Here is a 23,011-nt window from a genome sequence, read left to right as displayed (position 1 = left end):
CACACTATATCTGTGAGCTGTTGGCCAGAGCTCAAGTGCCAAGACCAGAGTAGGCACATTTGCTATTTAACTTAACAATTTTTCTGACAAAACTATCTGTAGAGTTGAAAATGTGCGGAAAAAAACGTACGTGCAAAAGTATATTTTGTTTGCATTATGTCATCACGCACTGATCTGTATCTGCAACAAGTCAGATTCAGAATGTTTAGTAGTCACATGTATAGGGTTTCAGGTGTGATTGCAGGCTACAGTGAAACCTTGAACAAAAACTGTTGACATCTAGTGGAAGCCATAGGAATTGCAATCTGGGAACCGGATTTAACATTGACCCTATACGTTCTAATGGAAGAGCATGTGATCTCTCTCAAACAAATTGGGGTTGGTTTTTCTTTGGATTTTCTCCTACCATATCAATTGTGTTATAGTCTCATGCATTATTTTAACATTTCTACAAACGTCAAAGTGTTTTCTGTCCAATGCTACCAATTATATGCATATCCTGGCTTCTGGGCCTGAGTAACAGGCAGTTTACTTTGGGCACGTCATTCAGACAGGAAGTGGAGAAAATAGGGGCCTAGCCTGAAGAAGTTAAGTGAAATCAAATAATGTAAATGGTAATAAAAAAAACTATATTAGATATAGCACTATATACAGTGCATACGGAATTTATTCTGACCATTTGACTTTTTCCACATTTTTGTTATGTTACAGCCTCATCAATCTACACACAATACCCCATAATGACAAAGCAAAAACAGTTTATCTAAGGATCTTCAGTATTTTATTTATTCACCTTTGGCAGCGATTACATCCTCAAGTCTTCTTAGCTATGACGCTACAAGTTTGGCACACCTGTATTTGGAGAGTTTCTCCCATTCGTCTTTTGGTACCCTTCCCCAGATCTGTGCCTCGACACAATCCTGTCTCTGAGCTCTTCGGACAATCCCTTTGAACTCATGTCTTGGTTTTTGCTCTGACATGCACTGTCAACCCTGGGACCTTACCTAGAGAGGTGTGTGTGTGTGGTGGTTCATTTCTTTACAATCAAATGAGGAGAGACAAACTTATCACACAAGTCATAGTTTCAATTAAACCAAATCTTTAAGGGAGCAGGTCAATACAACACACACATATAAAGTGAATCGATTGAGTGCTCTACGATAATGATGGCTGGTTGACAAATCACCCTCAGATGATTCGTTGAGAGCCCCGAGACAAAGGTGCAAAGGTCTTTTATAGCTCAGATACACCCCCTTCAGTCTACATGACAAACAACAGATGTATGGAATGGGTCACAAGGTTAAGATTTGTATGAAAGATACTTATAATTCACAGCAGACAGTATCTGATGTAAAAACTGTTCTCATTGTGTAGAAACCAGGGTCTGGCCTCGAGCCATCTCTCCCTGGTAACTTACAGAACAGAAACATTAACTCATGCTCTGGAATGCGGTATCACCCAAAGACATCGTAAATCTCCTGTCAGTGTTAAATCTACCAGAGGCCCACTTTCAGTTCACACATACACAATAGAGTTATAGGAACCCTCTATTATGTTGCATAAAACAACCATTTGATGCAATTGCAGTATTATAACATAATCTTGCAATTTTGCTCTCACGTGAATTTCCAAATCATGTCCATTCAATTGATTTTACCACAGGTGGACTCCAATCAAGTTGTAGAAACATCTCAAGGATGACGAATGGAAACAGGATGAACTTGAGCTTAATTTCGAGTATCATAGCAAAGGGTCTGAATACTTGTGTAAATAAAGTATTTCTGTTTTTTTATTGTAATACATATGCAAACATTTCTAAAAATCTGTTCACGCTTTGTCATTATGTGGTATTGTGTGTAGATTGATGAGGGGAAAAAACGATTTAATACATTTTAGAATAAGGCTGTAACATAACAAAATGTGGAAAAAGTCAAGGGGTCTGAATACTTTCCGAATGCACTGTACATAATAACAACTGTGGCAGTCATGAATAATGAAATGTCCATTGGGGTGGATGCAGAGTAAAGATTGTTGAGGGGGTAGGGTGGAATGACCATAGGGGGAGCAGCAGCATGACCATTGAGTGAAATAAAAACAAACATTTTGAAAACAAATATTAATAATAATAATAATAGTAGTAATAATAATAGTAATAATATACATATTAACAACTGCAACAGTGATGAATGTCATTGGGGTGGGGCAGAGTAAAGTCTGTTGGGAGTAGCGGGGGGGTGGGGAGCAGCAGGAGAAGTAATGTCCATAGAGGGAGCAGCAGGTAAGGTAAGTGAAAGTTGAGGGTGTGGGGGGAGTGCAGGGGGGAGCAGGTAGCTGACTAGTAGTGGCTATTCAGCAGCCTGATGGTCTGAGGGTAGAATCTATTGGCCAGTCTTTCAGTTTTTGCCATGATGCTCCTTTACTGCTCGCGTCTGAGTGATTGAATTGGGGAGAACAGTGCGTAGCAGTGGTCCCTGAGGATCTTCTTGGCCTTCCTGTGACACCTGGTGTTGTAGTTGTCCTTTAGGGCAGGGAGTGTTAATCCAATGGCGCGTTCGGCTGCACGTATCACCCTCTGATTTGCCTTGGGGTCCGCGTAGAGTTGCCATACCAGGCTGTGATGCAGCCCGACAGTATGCTCTCGATGGTGCTCCTGTAGAACACTGTGAGGGCCCTCGGGGACAGGCTGAATTTAACTACGACGTTCGTGTGGTTAGACCATTTCAGCTTCTCTGAGATGTGTACACCGAGGAATTTGAAGTTATTGACCATCTCCACGGCGGCCCCATTGATGAGGGTGGGGCCGTGTCCAGTCTGATTTCTCCTGAAGTCTACTACCAGCTCCTTTGTTTTGCTAACGTTGAAGGAGAGGTTGTTTACCTGGCACCACCCCGTCAGAGTGCCTACCTCCTCCCTGTAGACTGTCTCATCGTTGTTGGCGATCAGGCCTACTACTGTCATGTCGTCAGCGAACTTGATGATGGAGTTTGAACTGTGTGAGGCCAAGCAGTCGTGGATATACAGGGAATACAGAAGGGGACTGAGGACGCACCCTTGTGGGGCCCCCGTGTTGAGGATCAGTGTTGAGTATGTAATGTTGCCTACCTTCACCACCTCTGGGAAGCCCATCAGGAAGTCCGTGACCCAGTTGCATAGGGAGGAGTTCAGACCCAGGTCTGTGAGCATTGTAATGAGCTCAAAGGGCACTATGGTATTGAAGGCCAAGCTGTAGTCGATGAACAGCATCCTCACATACTGTATGCATTCGTTTTGTCCAGGTGGGTAAGGTAGGTGTGCAGTGCAATGGCGATTGCATGTTCCATGGATCTGTCAGGGCGGTTGGCGAATTGGAGAGGGTCGAGTGTGTCGGGGAGGGAGGAGGTGATATGGTCTTTGACTAGCCTCTCAAAGCAGTTTGAGAGGCTAGTGAATGACTACTAGTCGGTAGTCATTCATTTCAGTTACTTTCATTTTCTTGTGCACATGGATGATAATGGACATCTTGAAGCAGGTGGGTATAGAGGCCTGAGCTAAGGAGAGATGGAAAATGTCAGAACCCTAACCCCTTGAAAATGTCATAATTCACTGTGAGGGCACGGCTGGAAATGCTGTCTGTGCCGGCAGCCTTGTGAGTGTTAACAAGTTTGAATGACTTGCATACACGTTTGAATGACTTGTAAACACCGGTAGGGTGTCGTTGGTTACCGTGATGTGGCTGGCTTTCTTTTTGTAATCTGTGATCGTTAGGAGCCCCTGCCACATGTCCGATCTGCTGAATTGCTCCTCCACTTTGTCACTATATTTGTGTTTTGCCATCTTGATCGATCTGCGTAAATCATATTTGTAATGTTTAACCGAACTTTTGTCCCTGGTCACCTTGCCGTGTTTATAAGCAGCATCTCTCTTTTTCAGTTTTCCTATAACGCTGCTATCAATCCACGGTTTTTGATTCGGGTATGTCTTGAAAGACACGATCGGTATCCTGTCATCTATGCATTTCTATGATGAATCCGGTGACGGAGTCGGCCTATTCATTAACGTTTTCTCCAGAGGCTACCCGGAACTTATTCCAGTCCACTTGATCAAAACAGTCTTGGAGCGGGAATTCTGATTGGTCGGACCAACGCTGTACAGACCTGAAAGCAGGAACTTCCCTCTTAAGTCTTTGTATTTACTTGAATATTATATGGTAAAATTATAATAAATAATAACCTATATGAATTTAGGGACTTAATAATAGTATGACCTACTAGTTGTAGGGCCTACATAATATAATAAAATGTCTTCAACTCAACTTCAGGAGTAAAAACAACAGGCGAGTGAAGCGACCGACCTTGACTTTAGTGCTTATTTATATTTTTATTTTGCTTTGAAATAAACAACACACAAAAAAAAAATTGTGCTGCAAAAAATATATAAATATATAAGCACTAAGGTCAACGTCGGTTGCTTCACTCGCCTGTCATCTCTAGTTGGCAGTTTTTGCTCTTGTTTTTTAATACTAGTTGTTCCTGCCGACGCCCAGCACCTGGATCTAAATGCACTGCTGTGCACAGGGTTTCTCTTTCTTTTTTTTGTCTCCAACTCTACCTTGGTATGGTTGTCATCTCTGTCTATTATGTAGTCCCCCCCACATGTCCTCCTACTCTTTCAGCTACCCCCAACCTTGAAGCTTAAAGGATTGAGCAAAGGCTGGCCAAAAACGAACATTCTAATTAGCATTTGACATTTTTTCACATACAGTGAATGTTACATCAGATAATTCCATTAGACCTATTTAGTTACATTTCATGAGGACTCTTTAGTTACATTTCATTAGGCCTATTTAGTTACTAACTATATGCCTTACATTTTACCTCAAAATAGAAAGGCCACATATTTACCTGCACAAACCAGCAGAAGACTAATACTGATTATAGGAGAGCTGGCCCTCATTCTCCTCAGCTACATTTATAGTGATATTCTGATAGCACTGAATATACCATTTGTCAGTTGAGGGCTGGATTCAATCCGTATCGCGGAAGTATTGCAGAAGATCCATGTTAAAATGTGAAGGTAATTTCTGATTGAGCCGACATATGCATAGTTTATTGATAAATGCAGTCTCCGTGGATGCGGGAACATTGCTTTTAAATTTCAATCGAGCTATAACTTGAATCTTCCACAATACGAATTGATCCCTATTTCACAGGTTGATTTTTCCAATGTAAAGGGTCCAAAAGGGAGACACAAAGCCACTTTTTGTAGACTGCATTCCAGTGCGATAGTATACATAAATAGCAAGGGTTTTATTGTAAAACTAAGGAGACCGTTTTGAATATGTTTCAGTATTTAATTCAATGAAAATTGCATTAGCAATACAAGTGACTTTAAAGACTGCCATTCCATCCAGACAGTTGTGTATGAAAATAATGTAAAGCTAAGCTATGACAGCGTGTTCATCTGAAAGAAATGGACATAACATGTATGCTCAGACCCGTGACCAGGGCAGTCATGGATTAATGGTATCTCATTTGCATAGCTTCAATTTTTTACAGGCAACCCTTGCATCACTGACAAGTGCATCAATCAGTTGTTCTTTGTATTTTTTGACCAGTTTCTTGCAGATGACTTTGAGCGTCCGCAAGCTGAGACAAATAGAGTCCAGTTTAGCAGCGATGTTATCCTGCAAGTAAAAATAAAGACCTATATCACAAACAGAATGTGTCAGTTTGTGTCATTGGTGACACAAATTAATTTGCTTACATAACATTGTGAGAATTGCAGAGATATACAGTTGAAGTCGGAAGTCTACATACACCTTAGCCAAATACATTTAAACTCAGTTTTTCACAATTCCTGACATTTAATCCTAGTAAAAATTCCCTGTCTTATGCCAGTTAGGATCACCACTTTATTTTAAGAATGTGAAATGTCAGAATAATACTAGAGAGAATGATTTATTTCAGCTTTTATTTCTTTCATCACATTCCCAGTGGGTCAGAAATTTACATACAATACACTCAATTAGTATTTGGTAGCATTGCCTATAAATTGTTTAACTTAAGTCAAACGTTTCGGGTAGCCTTCCACAAGCTTCCCACAATAAGTTGGGTGAATTTTGGCCCATTCCTCCTGACACAGCTGGTGTAACTGAGTCAGGTTTGTAGGCCTCCTTGCTCGCACACGCTTTTTAAGTTCTGCCCATACATTTTCTATAGGATTGAGGTCAGGGCTTTGTGATGGCCACTCCAATACCTTGATTTTGTTGTCCTTAAGCCATTTTGCCACAACTTTGGAAGTATGCTTGGGGACTTTGTCCATTTGGAAGATCCATTTGTGACCAAGCTTTAACTTCCTGACTGATGTCTTGTGATGTTGCTTCAATATATCCACATAATTTTCCATCCTCATGATGTCATCTATTTTGTGAATTGCACCAGTCCCTCCTGCAGCAAAGCACCCCCACAACATGATGCTGCCACCCCCGTGCTTCACGGTTGGGATGGTGTTCTGCGGCTTGCAAGCCTCCCCCTTTTTCCTCTAAACATAATGATGGTCATTATGGCCAAACAGTTTTATTTTTGTTTCATCAGACCAGAGGACATTTCTCCAAAAAGTACGATCTTTGTCCCCATGTGCAGTTGCAAACCGTAGTCTGACTTTTTTTATGGCGGTTTTGGAGCAGTGGCTTCTTCCTTGCTGAGCTGCCTTTCAGGTTATGTCAATATAGGACTCGTTTTACTGTGGATATAGATACTTTAGTACCTGCTTCCTCCAGCATCTTCACAAGGTCCTTTGCTGTTGTTCTGGGATTGATTTGCACTTTTCGCACCAAAGTACGTTCATCTCTAGGAGACAGAACGCGTCTCCTTCCTGAGCGGTATGACGGCTGCGTCCTCCCATGGTTTTATTCTTGCGTACTATTGTTTGTACAGATGAACGTGGTACCTTCAGGTGTTTGGAAATTGCTCCCAAGGATGAACCAGACTTGTGGAGGTCTACCATTTTTTTCTGAGGTCTTGGCTGATTTCTTTTGATTTCCCCATGATGTCAAGCAAAGAGGCACTGAGTTTGAAGGTAGGCCTTGAAATACATCCACAGATACACCTCCAATTGACTCAAATTATGTCAATTAGCCTTTCAGAACCTTCTAAAGCCATGACATCATTTTCCAGACTTTTCGAAGCTGTTTGAAGGCACAGTCAACTTAGTGTATGTACACTTCTGACCCACTGGAATTGTGATACACTGAATTATAAGTGAAATAATCTGTCTGTGTGCAATTGTTGGAAAAATTACTTGTGTCATGCACCAAGTAGATGTCCTAACCGACTTGCCAAAACTATAGTTTGTTAACAAGAAATTTGTGGAGTGGTTGAAAAACGAGTTTCAATGACTCCAACCTAAGTGTATGTAAACTTCCGACTTCAACTGTTGCAGTATAAAGTGGTAACTCAATAATTTCAATATGACCCTGACTAGGCTTTATTATGGCTATACTATACTGCACAGTGATGAGATTGGTGTGTTAAAACTACAAAGTTAATATTTGCATGATATTTATTAAAGAGTGTTAATTAAACCTAAAGTGAGATTATTCTGTGACTGTAAACGGGAAGGTGAGCAATCTGTCATCATTACCCTGTCTTTATTACCAGCCAGCTTGGACTTGACCTTGTGTATGATTTTCTTACACACAAAGCAGACACCTGGAAGGACAGCTTTGATCTGAGGGAGAGGGAGACATTTTAGGCTACAAAAATAACCAGGTATTTACTTAAATATGACATGGCAAAATGGTACCACCAAATAATGACATAAACCTTGATACACGTTTCTTTCTTTCTTTGGGATTAATTAAAACAAGCATCACTAGGCTTAGTCGGTTTCTGCTGTCTTGACATGTTTGGCATGACAATGGGTTACAAGGAGTTGGGATTTTTTTTCATCTTCATGTTACCACATGCAACCCCAATTTATTTAGGCTACCCAGCTAGCACATAACATTCTGAAAACCATATATTTCATAGAGCTTGGTGAGAGGGTTATTGGCCTTTGGTTATTTTGCAAACAACCTTCCCACAACTTTCTGGGAAAGGTGCAGGATAGTTGCTTCCCACAGACGTCAAATCGATGTCTATTCCACGTTGGTTCATGTTAATTTAATTGAAATGACATGGCTACAACGTTGATTCAATCAGTGTGTGCCCAGTGGGTTGGCTTTGGAACATTCTCAGCACATTTAAGGAACTTCACAAAAAAAATTAAAAAATCTTGGAATTTCATACTTTAACGTAACATTTCCTAAAAGTTCAAACATGGTTACATTTACATTTTGGTAATGTTCTAGGAACGTTCTCCAACTGGTTTGACATCGGGAATGTTCTCAAACAGTTCAGAGAATGTTAAGAAACACAGTTCTTCTGTGGGAATTTCAGTACTTGTAACAGCTGTCTTCAGAAATGGACCAAGGCGCAGCGGGAATGTGGATACTCATAGTTTATTAAGTGGATGCTTTACTCCTTATTTGTAATTAAAGATGAGTATTCACATACCTGCTGCGCCTTGGTCCATTTCTGAAGACAGCCGTTACAGGTCACGAGCATGGCGCAATTCGTGACAAAAAAATTCTAAATATTCCATTACCTTACTTCGAAGCATGTCAACCGCTGTTTAAAATCCATTTTTATGCCATTTTTCTCATAAAAAAGCGATAATATTCCGACCGGGAATCTGAGTTTAGGTAAACAGACGAAAGAAAACAAAGCATGAGGTCGACTCGGGCACGCGCCTGAGTCTCACAGTACTGTAACCAGCCACTAACCAAACGCGCTACTTTTTTTCAGCCAGAGCCTGCAAAGCCACGATTCAGCTTTTTGCCGCCTTCTGAGAGCCCATGGGAGCCGTAGGAAGTGTCACGTAACAGCAGAGATCCTCTGTAATGGATAGAGATAATCAAGAAAGGCAAGAAATTGTCAGACAGGCCACTTCCTGCATGGAATCTTCTCAGGTTTTGGCCTGCCATATGAGTTCTGTTATACTCACAGACACCATTCAAACAGTTTTAGAAACTTTAGGGTGTTTTCTATCCAAAGCCAATAATTATATGCATATTCTAGTTACTGGGCAGGAGTAGTAACCAGATTAAATCGGGTACGTTTTTTATCCAGCCGTGTCAATACTGCCCCCTAGCCCTAGCAGGTTCATAAACAAAAGTAAAGCATCCACAGGGAAAAACAATAACTGATACTCACGACAGGAACAGTCTTGCAGGCACACAAAACGCAATGCAAGAACAACTACCCACAACCCCAAAGAAAAACACACACTCCTATATAGGACTCGCAATCAAAAGCAACTCATCACACCTGCCTTCAATTGGGAGTCCTAATCACCAACACAACACTTAACACACAAAAAACCTGCCACGTCCTGACCAAAACTAATACAATACCTCCCTCTGCTGGTCAGGACGTGACAGTACTTCAGCATAACATTTCCTAAAGTTGTTTTCATGGTTCTATTTAGTCATGTTCTCAAATCTTTCAGAGAATGTTAAGAAAACCATAAAAAACATAAACTTTAGTAACGTTCAGAGAATGTTATCTAAAAACATACATGCCGTGCTGTCTTGTTATGTATGTTCACTGAGGCCAAACTCCCTGCCATCCAGGACCTCTTTACCAGGCGGTGTCAGAGGAAGGCCCTAAAAATTGTACAAGACTGCAGCAATCCAAGTCATAAAATATTCTTTATGCTACCCCACGGCAAGCAGTACCAGAGTGCCAAGTCTGTGTCCAAAAGGCACCTGAACAGCTTCTACTCTCAGGCCATAAGACTGCTGAACAGTTAATCAAACAGCTACCTGGACAATTTAAATTGAACCCCTTTGTTATTTATTTATTTATCTAAATTGACTCCCTTGCACTGGCTTTATGCACACTCACTAGACTCAATCTACACACTCGCACATACTACACTGACAGTCCAACACACACACACACACACACACACACACACACACACACACACCACACACACACACCACACACACACACACCCCCCGTATGCATGCATATTGACTGCACACACACTCACACATAGACACACTCCCACATACACTACTGCTACTCTGTTTATTATATATCCTGATTGCCTAGTCACTTTTACCCCTACCCACATGCACATACTATATTACCTCAACTACCCCGTACCCCTGCACATTGACTTGGTACTGGTACTCCTTGTAAATAGCCTCGTTATTGTTTTTATTGAGTAACTACACTGCTCAAAAAAATAAAGGGAACACTTAAACAACACAATGTAACTCCAAGTCAATCACACTTCTGTGAAATCAAACTGTCCACTTAGGAAGCAACACTGATTGACAATACATTTCACATGCTGTTGTGCAAATGGAATAGACAACAGGTGGAAATTATAGGCAATTAGCAAGACACCCCCAATAAAGGAGTGGTTCTGCAGGTGGGGACCACAGACCACTTCTCAGTTCCTATGCTTCCTGGCTGATGTTTTGGTCACTTTTGAATGCTGGCGGTGCTTTCACTCTAGTGGTAGCATGAGACGGAGTCTACAACCCACACAAGTGGCTCAGGTAGGGCAGCTCATCCAGGATGGAACATCAATGCGAGCTGTGGCAAGAAGGTTTGCTGTGTCTGTCAGCGTAGTGTCCAGAGCATGGAGGCGCTACCAGGAGACAGGCCAGTACATCAGGAGACGTGGAGGAGGCCGTAGGAGGGCAACAACCCAGCAGCAGGACCGCTACCTCCGCCTTTGTGCAAGGAGGAGCAGGAGAAGCACTGCCAGAGCCCTGCAAAATGACCTCCAGCAGGCCACAAATGTGCATGTGTCTGCTCAAACGGTCAGAAACAGACTGGATGAGGGTGGTATGAGGGCCCGACGTCCACAGGTGGGAGTTGTGCTTACAGCCCAACACCGTGCAGGACGTTTGGCATTTGCCAGAGAACACCAAGATTGGCAAATTCGCCACTGGCGCCCTGTGCTCTTCACAGATGAAAGCAGGTTCACACTGAGCACGTGACAGACGTGACAGAGTCTGGAGACGCCGTGGAGAACGTTCTGCTGCCTGCAACATCCTCCAGCATGACCGGTTTGGCGGTGGGTCAGTCATGGTGTGGGGTGGCATTTTTTTGGGGGGGCCGCACAGCCCTCCATGTGCTCCCCAGAGGTAGCCAAACTGCCATTAGGTACCGAGATGAGATCCTCAGACCCCTTGTGAGACCATATGCTGGTGTGGTTGGCCCTGGGTTCCTCCTAATGCAAGACAATGCTAGACCTCATGTGGCTGGAGTGTGTCAGCAGTTTCTGCAACAGGAAGGCATTGATGCTATGGACTGGCCCGCCCGTTCCCCAGACCTGAATCCAATTGAGCACATCTGGGACATCATGTCTCGCTCCATCCACCAATGCCACGTTGCACCACAGACTGTCCAGGAGTTGGCGGATGCTTTAGTCCAGGTCTGGGAGGAGATCCCTCAAGAGACCATCCGCCACCTCATCAGGAGCATGCCCAGGCGTTGTAGGGAGGTCATACAGGCACGTGGAGGCCACACACACTACTGAGCCTCATTTTGACTTGTTTTAAGGACATTACATCAAAGTTGGCTCAGCCTGTAGTGTGGTTTTCCACTTTAATTTTGAGTGTGACTCCAAATCCAGACCTCCATGGGTTGATAAATTGGATTTCCATTGATTATTTTTGTGTGATTTTGTTGTCAGCACATTCAACTATGTAAAGAAAAAAGTATTTAATAAGATTATTTATTTCATTCAGATCTAGGATGTGTTGTTTAAGTGTTCCCTTTATTTTTTTGAGCAGTATATTTCCTTTTTTATTTAGCAAATATTGCTTTTTAACTCTGCACTGTTTGGAATGAGCATGTAAGTAAGCATTTCACTGTAAAGTTGTGTTGGCCATGCCCACTAATTGGCCACACCTGATCTTAATGAGTGCTTGTTTCCTTTGAAATGGGGTCTATTTTAATAGATGAAAATGTACAGCTTTGAATGTGTAAACAAAAAATGGCATGCTAGCTCCATCCTGGTGGCTCAGTGGACTAATTCCATTGAAAGAGATGCCGTGTTACTATAAAAAATACATGTGTTTGCATAATTAATGAATAAGGAATTTCCATGTGTCCTATCTGTGCTTGGAGTTCAAAGAAATAAGCTAGCAGTGTTATTAAAAGTCTTATTGAAACATTTAGTGAAAGTTAAGGAAGTTATTCAAAAACCTAAAAATAACATAGAATTTCCCTTCTCAAAGCATTAATATAACCTCCCAGAAAAACATTAAAGGAACATGTAATGGAAATTAAATGATTAAAGGTTTGACTAAATGATTTCACTCAGAAACCATATAACCTGTTGAAATGTATTAGAAATTATAAAGGCTATGGCTGTGGGTGAGTAGACTGTTTAAAACTAAGACACTGTTACCACTTCAAAATGAGCAGGGCAGAGTTGATAAGACGACCTTGGGAAAGGAACAGGAGAAGATGCCTCCCTAAGTTAGGGAGAGAAACAACGGCCTGGGAACTGCTTAGTTGGCAGGAGATTAGAAGACAGGTGGCAAGGTTTGATAAGGAATGTATGTGTACTGTGGAAAAATACAGCCGCCTAAAGCTTGGTGGAGTTCTCTACTGATGTAAGTTTATGTGTGTGTGTGTGTGTGTGTGTGTGTGTGTGTGTGTGTGTGTGTGTGTGTGTGTGTGTGTGTGTGTGTGTGTGTGTGTGTGTGTGTGTTAATATAAAAGGCTTTGTACATTGTAAGGATTTCAGAGCTCTCATAAATAAACGTTTTGACCCTTGTAGGCTGGTTCTCCGTCTGCTTCATTCAACCAGAATCTTACACAGTCTGGGGGGGCAGACTGAGTAGTTTAATTGAAGTTCGGTTTAAGAACATTGATAACTTAATTCCCGTAACAGAACCAGAATAAAACGTTCTTAGAACCTCCCTGCAACCTAAAAATAAACAATCACAGAACAGACAATGTTCTGTTTTACTGGTCAGGAAAAATATAGCTTCTTTCCCACATCCAATGTTAAACCAAAAACATACGTTCCCACACCTTCCAACAAACCAAATGTGCCAGCTGGGTATTGTGTAGGGCAGTGTTTCACAACTAAGGTCCTTGAGTATCCCGGACAAGCATATCTGATTCAACTTATTAACTAGTCATCGAGCCCTCAATGAGTTGAATCAGGTGTTTTTGTCCAGGGCTACAAATAAAATGTTTGCTGTTGGTACTCACTAATACAATACAATGAAAAGTCTCCAACTCTACCTCAGCATGGTTGTCATCTCTGTCCATTAGGTAGTTCCCCCACATGTCCGCCTCCTCCTCTCTCAGACTCCCCCCACCTTGTGACTTGAAGGACTGAGCAAAGGCTACTCCCCCCCACCAAACAAGAGGATTATATTAGCGTTGTCATTTTATTATATTTTTGAAAAGCAGTGACTTCTTTACAATAGCTAAATGGTCACTCCATTTGGATTCAATCACTTTTTGACAGCGCCACTTTTTGATTTGAACAATTCCATATTTGTCCATTGTAGAATTGCTCAGGAAGTGACTTTTTAGACCTGAATGCCCAAACATTAAAGAGATAAAGGTGCTCAAAGTTCTCCCATTTTGCATACCCCACCATACCATGAGACATCCATGTCTTCATCACTGGGAAATATTAAATGGTTGAGATTAACATAATTTAAAAGCTTACAAACAGGGCAGTCAAGTATTTTATCATTTCTGGGGATAAAAAAATATATAAAAAAATATAATTCATAGAATGAAGAAAAAAATAAAAAAATATATATATATATATAGATATATATATATATATATTTCACCGAAAAGCTATTTTAAAATATATATATTGTCACGGTTGTCATCTGGAATAGAGGACCAAAACGCAGCAGGAATGTGTTTGCTCATCTTGATATTTATTTGAAATGAAGAGAACACCAAAAACAACAAACGAAGAACGAACGATCAACAAAACAGTCTTGTAAGGCTCACACAGGCAAAACAAGAAACAATCTCCCACAAACACTAAACCAAACACATACCCATATATAGGACTCTCAATCAGAGGCAACGAGAAAGCACCTGCCTCCAATTGAGAGTCCAACCCCCATTAACCTAAACATAGAAATACAACTAACTAGACTAAACATAGAAATACATTAACAAGGAACAGTGCCCAAAAACCCCGGGAATACATAAATCAAATACACTTCTACAAAAACACCACCCCGAACCACATAAAACAAATACCCTCTGCCATGTCCTGACCAAACTACAATAACAAATAACCCTTATACTGGTCAGGACGTGACAGTACCCCCCCCCCCCCCCCCCCCCCCCAAAGGTGCAGACCCCGGATGCACCTCATAAATAAACAAAACCCAAAACAACAACAACAAAAAATACCCCTAAACTAAAGGGAGGGAAGGGAGGGTGGCTGCCGTCACCGACAGCACTTGTGCTACACACCCCCTCCCCAACCCACCTATACAGGTGGTGGTTCAGGCTCCGGCCTACTGTCCTCCAGAATGCAGACAGACTTAATCCGTTTCGGGCCGTAGGCAGACTCCCCTCGTTCCGGATCGTAGGCAGTACTCTTCCATTCCACACTGTCGGCAGACTCATTTGAAACACAGTTACTTATATTTAGTTCTGGATCATTAATAGACTTACTCAGTTCCGGGTTGCTGCTAGACTCCTTTGGTTCTGGGTCATAGGCAGACTCACCCGGTTCTGGGTCACAGGCAGACCCCTTCGGTTCCGGGTCACAGGCAGACCCCCTCGGTTCCGGGTCACTGGCAGACCCCCTCGGTTCCGGGTCACAGGCAGACCCCCTCGGTTCCGGGTAGGCGGGCCACTCTGGCAGCTCTGGGCAGGCGGGCCACTCTGGCAGATCCGGCTTGGCGGGCCACTCTGGCAGATCTGGTGCGGCGGGCCACTCTGGCAGATCCGGCGCGGCGGGCCACTCTGGCAGATCTGGCGCGGCGGGCCACTCTGGCAGCTCCGGCGCGGCGGGCCACTCTGGCTGATCCGGGCAGACGGGCTGCTCTGGCTGATCCAGGCAGACGGGCCGCTCTGGCAGCTCGGGGCAGACGGCCGCTCTGGCGACTCCTGATTGGCGGGCTGCTCTGGCGACTCCTGATTGGCGGGCTGCTCTGGCGACTCCTGACTGGCGGGCAGCTCTGGCGATTCCTGACTGGCGGGCAGCTCTGGCGACTCCTGACTGGCGAGTGGCTGACGCACTAGATGCCTAATGCGTGGTGCTGGTACTGTAGGTATCAGCCTGGGAACACGCACCTCAGGGCTAGTGCGGGGATCGGGAACAGGACGAGTCGGACTGGGCTGACGCACTGGAAGCCTGATGCGTGGTGCTGGTACTGGAGGTATCAGCCTGGGAACATGCACCTCAGGGCTAGTGTGGGGAGCAGGAACAGGACATACCGGACTGGGCTGACGCGCTGGAAGCCAGGTGCGTGGTGCTGGTACTGGACGTGCCAGACTAGGGGTTCGCACTTCAGGGCTAGTGCGGGGAGCAGGAACAGGACGACTTGGACTGGGCTGACAAACTGGAGGCTTGGTGCGTGGTGCTGGTACTATCCTCACCAGACAGCTAGCACGCACCTCAGGACTAGTAATAAACGCTAACACAGGTGATATCATTAGGACACGCTCTGTCAAACAAATACCCTCTGCCACGTCCTGACCAAACTACAATAACAAATAACCGTTATACTGGTCAGGACGTGACATATATATATATATATATATATATATATATATATATATATATATTCTTTTTTTATCTTTCAATATGAATGATCTAAAACGTGTAAACTTCAATTTTTTTCATGTTCACAGATGTTGTAGTTTAGACCCTATTTTACATGATCTAAGGTATTTGTGTTGTGCTCGCCATCGGTTGAAACACATCATGCTCTTGTGGATATGGTGGATATTATCTTTTGGCTGATAAATGCACTAAAATGTGAATCAAATTGAAATGTTCAAATGGTACCACAAAGATCGTTGGAGGTCCACACATCAGAGAATGTTGAATTGAATGGGAATATCTGTTGTTTTAAATTATACTGTCAATCCTCCATAGGACACCTATTGAAATCATAAAATATACCAGAATAGACATGACCATTTAAGTTGACATTAGGCGGCGGGTGGACCGGCGGTCATCTTTGTGGGAGGAATTAGAAGTAAAAATTTCAATTCAATTAAAATGTAAATTGTTTACCATCTAAATTGCAGTGGTCTGAAGGGATAGATCCATTCTATGAATTATATTTCTATGATTGAAATGACACCAATACTGTATTCAGGAGCATGTTGTGTCTCAACCGATGGTGGGCACAACACAAAAAGCTCAGATATGAGAAAGGGTCTAAGCTACAACATATGTGAATATGAAAATAATCAGAGTTGAAGCGTTTTTAGATAATTGACGTTAACGGTTTTCAAAATGACAATTCTTTATAAAAAAAATATTCAAGACATAATAAAATACTGTAGATTGACAACACTTTGTAAGCTTTTGAATTATATCAAACTCAACCGTTTACCTTTTCCAGTGATGAAGACATGGATGTCTCAGGTATGGTTGGGTATGCAAAATAGGTCAACTTTGAGCACCTTTGTCTCCTGAATATTTTGGCACTCAGGGCCAAAATGTTACTTTCTGAACACTTCTTCCATGGGCAAACATGTATGGAATTAAAACAGACTTACCCTAAAGCTGGATTTCAATATTTAATTTTCCTGACGTTTCACCCATATTTCACAAAGGAAGACCCATATATTTACCTGCACAAACCAGCAGAAGAACCATATTGATGACCCTCATCTTCTTCTCAGTCAAAAGGTAGAAATGGATAATAAAGCAACTGTTGTAAGCCAGTGTAGTTAACTTGGTCCTGGTTGGATAGCACAGAACATCTGCTCTTTTCTACCCATTGCCTCTGGCTTGATTGGTTGCCATTGCAGAGGGGAAGGGGCGTGGTTGGCAAGGTTCTGGGTTTGGATCTGAGCCCGGGGAAGGGGGGTTGGGGGGGGGAGTGTTGTCGTGTAAGGTATTTTATACATGTGTATTGAACCACACACTCTTCAAAGTGAAGATCAGAAAGCTGACTTCCTTTTTCGCTAGCAATACCACAAATAATTGCCAAAATAAAAAAAACACCAACATAAAGTGTCTTAATACACGGTTGGTCTACCACGTGCCAGAACAGCCTCAATTCACCTTGGCATAGATTCTACAAGTTTCTGAAACTCTATTAGAAGGATGAATCTCCTTTCTTCCACAATAAATTCCAGTGGTGGAAAATGCTGTCTCAGGCGCCGCTCCAGAATCACCCATAAGTGTTCAATTGGGTTGAGATCTGGTGACTGAGATGACCATGGCATATGGTTTACATCATTTTCATGCTCATCAAACCATTCAGTGATCACTCGTGCCCTGTGGATAGGGGCATTGTCATCCTATGGGGGCGTAGCCATGGTAGCCAAAATATTGGCCTGCCCAGCATTGTTATTCATGAACCTAAGCATGATGGGATGTTAATTGCTTAATTAACTCAGGAACCATGTGTGGAAGCACCTGCTTTCAATATTCTTGTATCTATCCCTCATTTACTCAAGTGTTTCCATTATTTTGGCAGATACCTGTATATGCTACATCCTGACTTGTGGCAACTCAGTGTGCGGCCTAAAACTCTCACAACCTAGAGCCAACACATTTTCTAAATGTGTACACAATTGGCAAGCCCACTTACATGTTATATGATAGGAGGGCTCTTCTAACCATGCTAATGTATGACATTGAAATTAAATTGAATGCTGCATGGATTTGAATCTGAAATTAGCTGACCACAATGCCTCTCCACAATGTTTCAAGGTTTAATGTCATGTATGCAAGTACAACAGTGAAATGCCTTTCTTGCAACTGTATCTTTAACCACAACAATGCAGTAGTCAATAACAACGTAATACTAAAAATAACAAGGTAGAACAAAAACACAAGAGATATAAAAACAAGAAATAAGAAGAACACAATAAAGTAAGTAAGGATAGTATATACAGAGTCTGTTCTAGTACCATAATTATAATGTGCAGGGATACTGGAGTGACAGAGATAGATATCTATAGGGCTAAGGTGACTAGGCATCAAGTTATATAATAAACAGAGTAGCAGCAGCGTATATGATGATTGTATGTGAGTGGGTGTAAGTGTGTGTAGAGTCAGTATAAATGTATATGCATAATAGTGTGTGTGTGTGTGTGTGTGTGTGTGTGTGTGTGTGTGTGTGTGTGTGGTGTGTGCGTGTGTGGGGCGTGGCGTGCGTGCGTGCGTGTGTGTGTGTAGGGCCTTGTGAGTGTGCATAGAGACAGTGCAAAAATTTGAATAAAATACAAAGGTCAACTCAGATAGTCTGTGTATCCATTTTGTTAGCTATTTAGTTAGCTATTTCGCAGTCTTATGGCATGGGGATAGAAGCTGTTCAGGAGCATGTTGGTGTCAGACTTGATGCACCGGGACCGCTTGCCATGCGGAAACAGAGAGAACAGTCTATGGCTTGGGTGGTGATTTTTCGGGCTTTCAATTCACATCGCCTGATATAGAGGTCCTGGGTGGCAGGAAACTCGGGCCCCAGTGATGTACTGGGCTGTCCACACATGCGATCGAGGGCGGTGCTATTGCCATACCAAGCAGTGATGCACCAGTCAAGATGCTCTTAATGGTACAGATGTAGAACTTTTTGCGGGTTTGAGGGCACATGCCAGACATGTTCAACCTCCTGAGGGGTAAGAGGCGCTTTCGCGCCTTCTTCACGACTGCGTGTGTGTGTGTGGACCATTTTAAGTTCTTGGTGATTTGGACACAGAGAAACTTGAAACTCTACCCGCTCCCCTACAGGCCCGTCGATGTGGAGGGGGCATGAGGGCAGTGTGGAGTGCTATTGAGATTGTGACCTACTTTTTGTGTGTCTACCAGTGGAGGCTGCATGCTGAGGGGAGGACAGCTCATAGTAATGGATGGAATAGAATCAATGAAATGGTATCAACCAACTGGAAACCACATGATTGATACCATTCCATTGACTCCATTTCATCCATTATTATGAGCCGTTCTCCAATCAGCAGCCTCCACTGGTATGTACTGACATGTATGTGTAATAGTGATGCATCTGTGGGGCAGACAGGTTTAGGGTAATTAAATATTGTGAGGCTGAAGGGTGGATGGGTGGCTGGTGGGTTGAATAAAGAGAAACAATACCTTAAAAAAATCCATAAATGTATAATTCTTGTGAAATTTATATAGGCTACGTTGAGGTTTTTCTTTCATTATTTAGGCTATCTGGTATTGTGCATAAGCCTAAACTTTAGGGCTTAAGTGTTTGCGCGCCTACACATCCAATCACCAAATAATGCTTTTGGGAACAGGCAGAACACCAAATAATGCTTTTGGGAACAGGCAGAAAACCAAATAATGCTTTTGGGAATGGGCAGAAAACCAAATAATGCTTTTGGGAACGGGCAGAAAACCAAATAATGCTTTTGGGAACGGGCAGAAAACCAAATAATGCTTTTGGGAACAGGCAGAAAACCAAATAATGCTTTTGGGATCGGGAAGAAAAAGTTAACCTCAATCCACGGAGGCAAAAAGGACATTGTCGAAGTTTAATTCAATAAGACAAAAGCTGTGAAAAGAGAGTTGAAAATAAAGAGGAGGAAGGGACAGAAAAGTCATATTTGGAATATATTTGGTGAAGTGGTAAAAGAGGATGATAGCAGTGTTGACTTCTTTCTTTCTGCATCTTGAGAGAATGCAATGCTTAGATGCAATCTGTAGAGGTGCTGTCTTCATCATATTATTTCAACTACATAAAATAAGCATCGAAGCCGAACTCAAATCTTATCAGAAACATGATGGATCATTTTCACAGCTTTCTTTTCCTTACAACCTGTCAAACTGATGTAATTTGTACACATTTGCACAGAAAATCTTTCCTCTTTTTTTGCGTTATTGTAATTTCTCCCCATGCATTAAACGTCTTTGATCCGCGAAAGATGACAGAGAACTTTACCGATGTCAACTAGATTGAACCATTCATTCTATCGCTCTATTACATTATTCTGTTGAGCAACGGTTTATTTAGTTTTCTAGGGCAACATACAGTCTAATGACCAAAGAGAAGCTACATGTATAGCCAAGTTGACTAACAAATAGCCCACCAAAATGTTGGAAATTATAAGCAGTTGTAGACTGTAGCTCATAGCAAATGTTCTATATTAGCAGGTTAGGGTTGGGTGCGGGCCTCAGATTTTCACCTTATCACATATAGTTGGGCGGTTGCAGATGGGTTATTGGCTATTGCAGGCGGGTGCGGGTGAAGAAACAGCTGACCTTTGCATCACTAATGTGTAACTGCTAGATGCACACACACATATACACAAACACACTCACACACTACATGTTCATGTTTTAAATGTATGTCAATTGTAAAGTAATTTGTCTGTTATATTTTTTTTCATTATGTGTCAGACCCCAGTAAGACTAACTGGGGATCCTTATAAAATTTAACTCATTCATTCATTACAGTAGGGAGCTACAGTCACCAGAAAACTGCCAGCCAAAATCATAGGCAAAATTCTCAAATGGGATCGGGGGACATGTTCAGACGCTTGAATTGTTGCAACTTACAGTATAATTCCTTTAGTCTGCACCTTTGTAGCCCCAAATAACCATAATCACCTGGCAGTTTCCCTGATGGCAGCACAAATCAACTGCCCCATGAAGTGACCATTAGACTTGCCACCGTGCGGACTGAATACGTTTGTAGGGACAACAGTTTTGAAAACATTTAGAATTTAATCACTCTCATGTGCCAATAGAGAACCAATGATGTGCTGTCCTTTTTGTAGCATTTCTGACAACGCTAATATCTTTTTAAGCTGTAGCTCAGAGTTCTAACACCAGTTCAAGAAATGTAGTTGCTTGGCAACAACACAACTGCCGCTTCACCAGGCTACCCAAGTCATAAGAAGTACAGTTGAAGTCGGAAGTTTACATTCACATAGGTTGGAGTCATTAAAACTTGTTTTTCAACCACTCCACAAATTGTTAACAAACTATAGTTTTGGCAAGTCGGTTAGGACATCTACTTTGTGTATGACACAAGTAATTTTTCCAACAATTGCACACAGACAGATTATTTCACTTATAATTCACTGTATCACAATTCCAGTGGGTCAGAAGTTTACAAACACTAAGTTGACTGTGCCTTTAAACAGCTTGGAAAATTCCAGAAAATGATGCCATGGCTTTAGAAGCTTCTGATAGGCCAATTGACATCATTTGAGTCAATTGGAGGTGTACCTGTGGATGTATTTCAAGGCCTACCTTCAAACTCAGTGCCTCTTTGCTTGACATCATGAGAAAATCAAAAGAAATCAGCCAAGACCTCAGAAAAAAAATGGAGACCTCCACCAGTCTGGTTCATCCTTGGGAGTAATTTCCAAACACCTGAAGGTACCATGTTCATCTGTACAAACAATAGTACGCAAGTATAAACACCATGGGACCACGCAGCCGTCATACCGCTCAGGAAGGAGACGCGTTCTGTCTCCTAGAGATGAACATACTTTGGTGTGAAAAGTGAAAATCAATCCCAGAACAACAGCAAAGTTCCTTGTGAAGATGCTGGAGGAAACAGGTACAAAAGTATCTACAGCCACAGTAAAACGAGTCCTATATTGACATAACCTGAAAGGCCATTCTGCAAGGAAGAAGCCACTGCTCCAAAACCGCAATAAAAAAGCCAGACTACGGTTTGCAACAGCACATGGGGACAAAGATTGTACTTTTTTGGAGAAATGTCCTCTGGTCTGATGAAACAAAAATAGAACTGTCTGGCCATAATGGCCATCGTAATGTTTAGAGGAAAAAGAGGGAAGCTTGCAAGACGAAGAACACCATCCCAACCGTGAAGCACGGGGGTGGCAGCATCATGTTGTGGGGGTGCTTTGCTGCAGGAGGGACTGGTGCACTTCACAAAATAGATGGCTGCATGGAGATGGAAAATGAGGTGGATGTATTGATGCAACATCTCAAGACATCAGTCAGGAAGTTAAAGCTTGGTCGCAAATGGGTCTTCCAAATGGACAATGACCCCAAGCATACTTTCAAAGTTGTGGCAAAATGGCTTAAGGACAACAAAGTCAAGGTATTCCCTGTGGCTCAGTTGGTAGAGCATGGTGTGTGCAATGCCAGGGTTGTGGGTTCGATTCCCACGGGGGGCAGTACCAAAAAAAAATTATGTATGAAATGAACGCATTCACTACTGTAAGTCGCTCTGGATAAGAGCATCTGCTAACTGACTAAAATGTAATGTAAAATGGATTGGAGTGGCCATCACAAAGCCCTGACCTCAGTCCTATAGAAAACTGAAAAAGCATGTTTAAGCAAGGCCTACAAACCTGACTCAGTTACACCAGTTCTGTCAGGAGGAATGGGCCAAAATTCACCTAACTTATTGTGGGAAGCATGTGTAAGGCTACCTGAAATGTTTGACCCAAGTTAAACAATTTATAGGCAAATCTACCAAATACTAGTTGAGTGTATGTAAACTTCTGACCCACTGGGAATGTGATGAAAGAAATAAAAGCTGAAATTAATCTTTCTCTCTATTATGATTCTTACAATTCACATTCTTAAAATAAAGTGGTGATCCTAACTGACCTAAGACAGGATTACATTTACATTTACATTTAAGTCATTTAGCAGACGCTCTTATCCAGAGCGACTTACAAATTGGTGCATTCACCTTATAATATCCAGTGGAACAACCACATTACAATAGTGCATCTAAATCTTTTAAGGGGGGGTTAGAAGGATTACTTTATCCTATCCCAGGTATTCCTTAAAGAGGTGGGGTTTCAGGTGTCTCCGGAAG

The 23,011-nt window shown here is 42.2% G+C and overlaps 1 protein-coding gene across 1 annotated transcript; it reads right to left on the bottom strand.

The window, feature by feature from the left end:
* Positions 1 to 5,315: 5,315 nt before the first annotated feature.
* Positions 5,316 to 17,014, bottom strand: LOC106564353 (uncharacterized). The gene is made up of 4 exons (XM_014130448.3): positions 16,863 to 17,014; positions 13,308 to 13,411; positions 7,621 to 7,707; positions 5,316 to 5,662 (listed from the first exon to the last, which is right to left on the bottom strand). The coding sequence occupies exons 1-4, from the start codon at positions 16,900 to 16,902 to the stop codon at positions 5,507 to 5,509; spliced, it is 387 nt and encodes a 128-aa protein (XP_013985923.1). The 5' UTR covers positions 16,903 to 17,014; the 3' UTR covers positions 5,316 to 5,506.
* Between the last annotated feature and the right edge of the window lie 5,997 nt (positions 17,015 to 23,011).

This window comes from Salmo salar, chromosome 01 (genome assembly GCF_965601325.2).
Source record: "Salmo salar chromosome 01, fSalSal1, whole genome shotgun sequence".
In the NCBI taxonomy this organism is placed as follows: Eukaryota; Metazoa; Chordata; class Actinopteri; order Salmoniformes; family Salmonidae; genus Salmo; species Salmo salar.
This window is presented reverse-complemented; position numbering and strand designations above follow the sequence as displayed.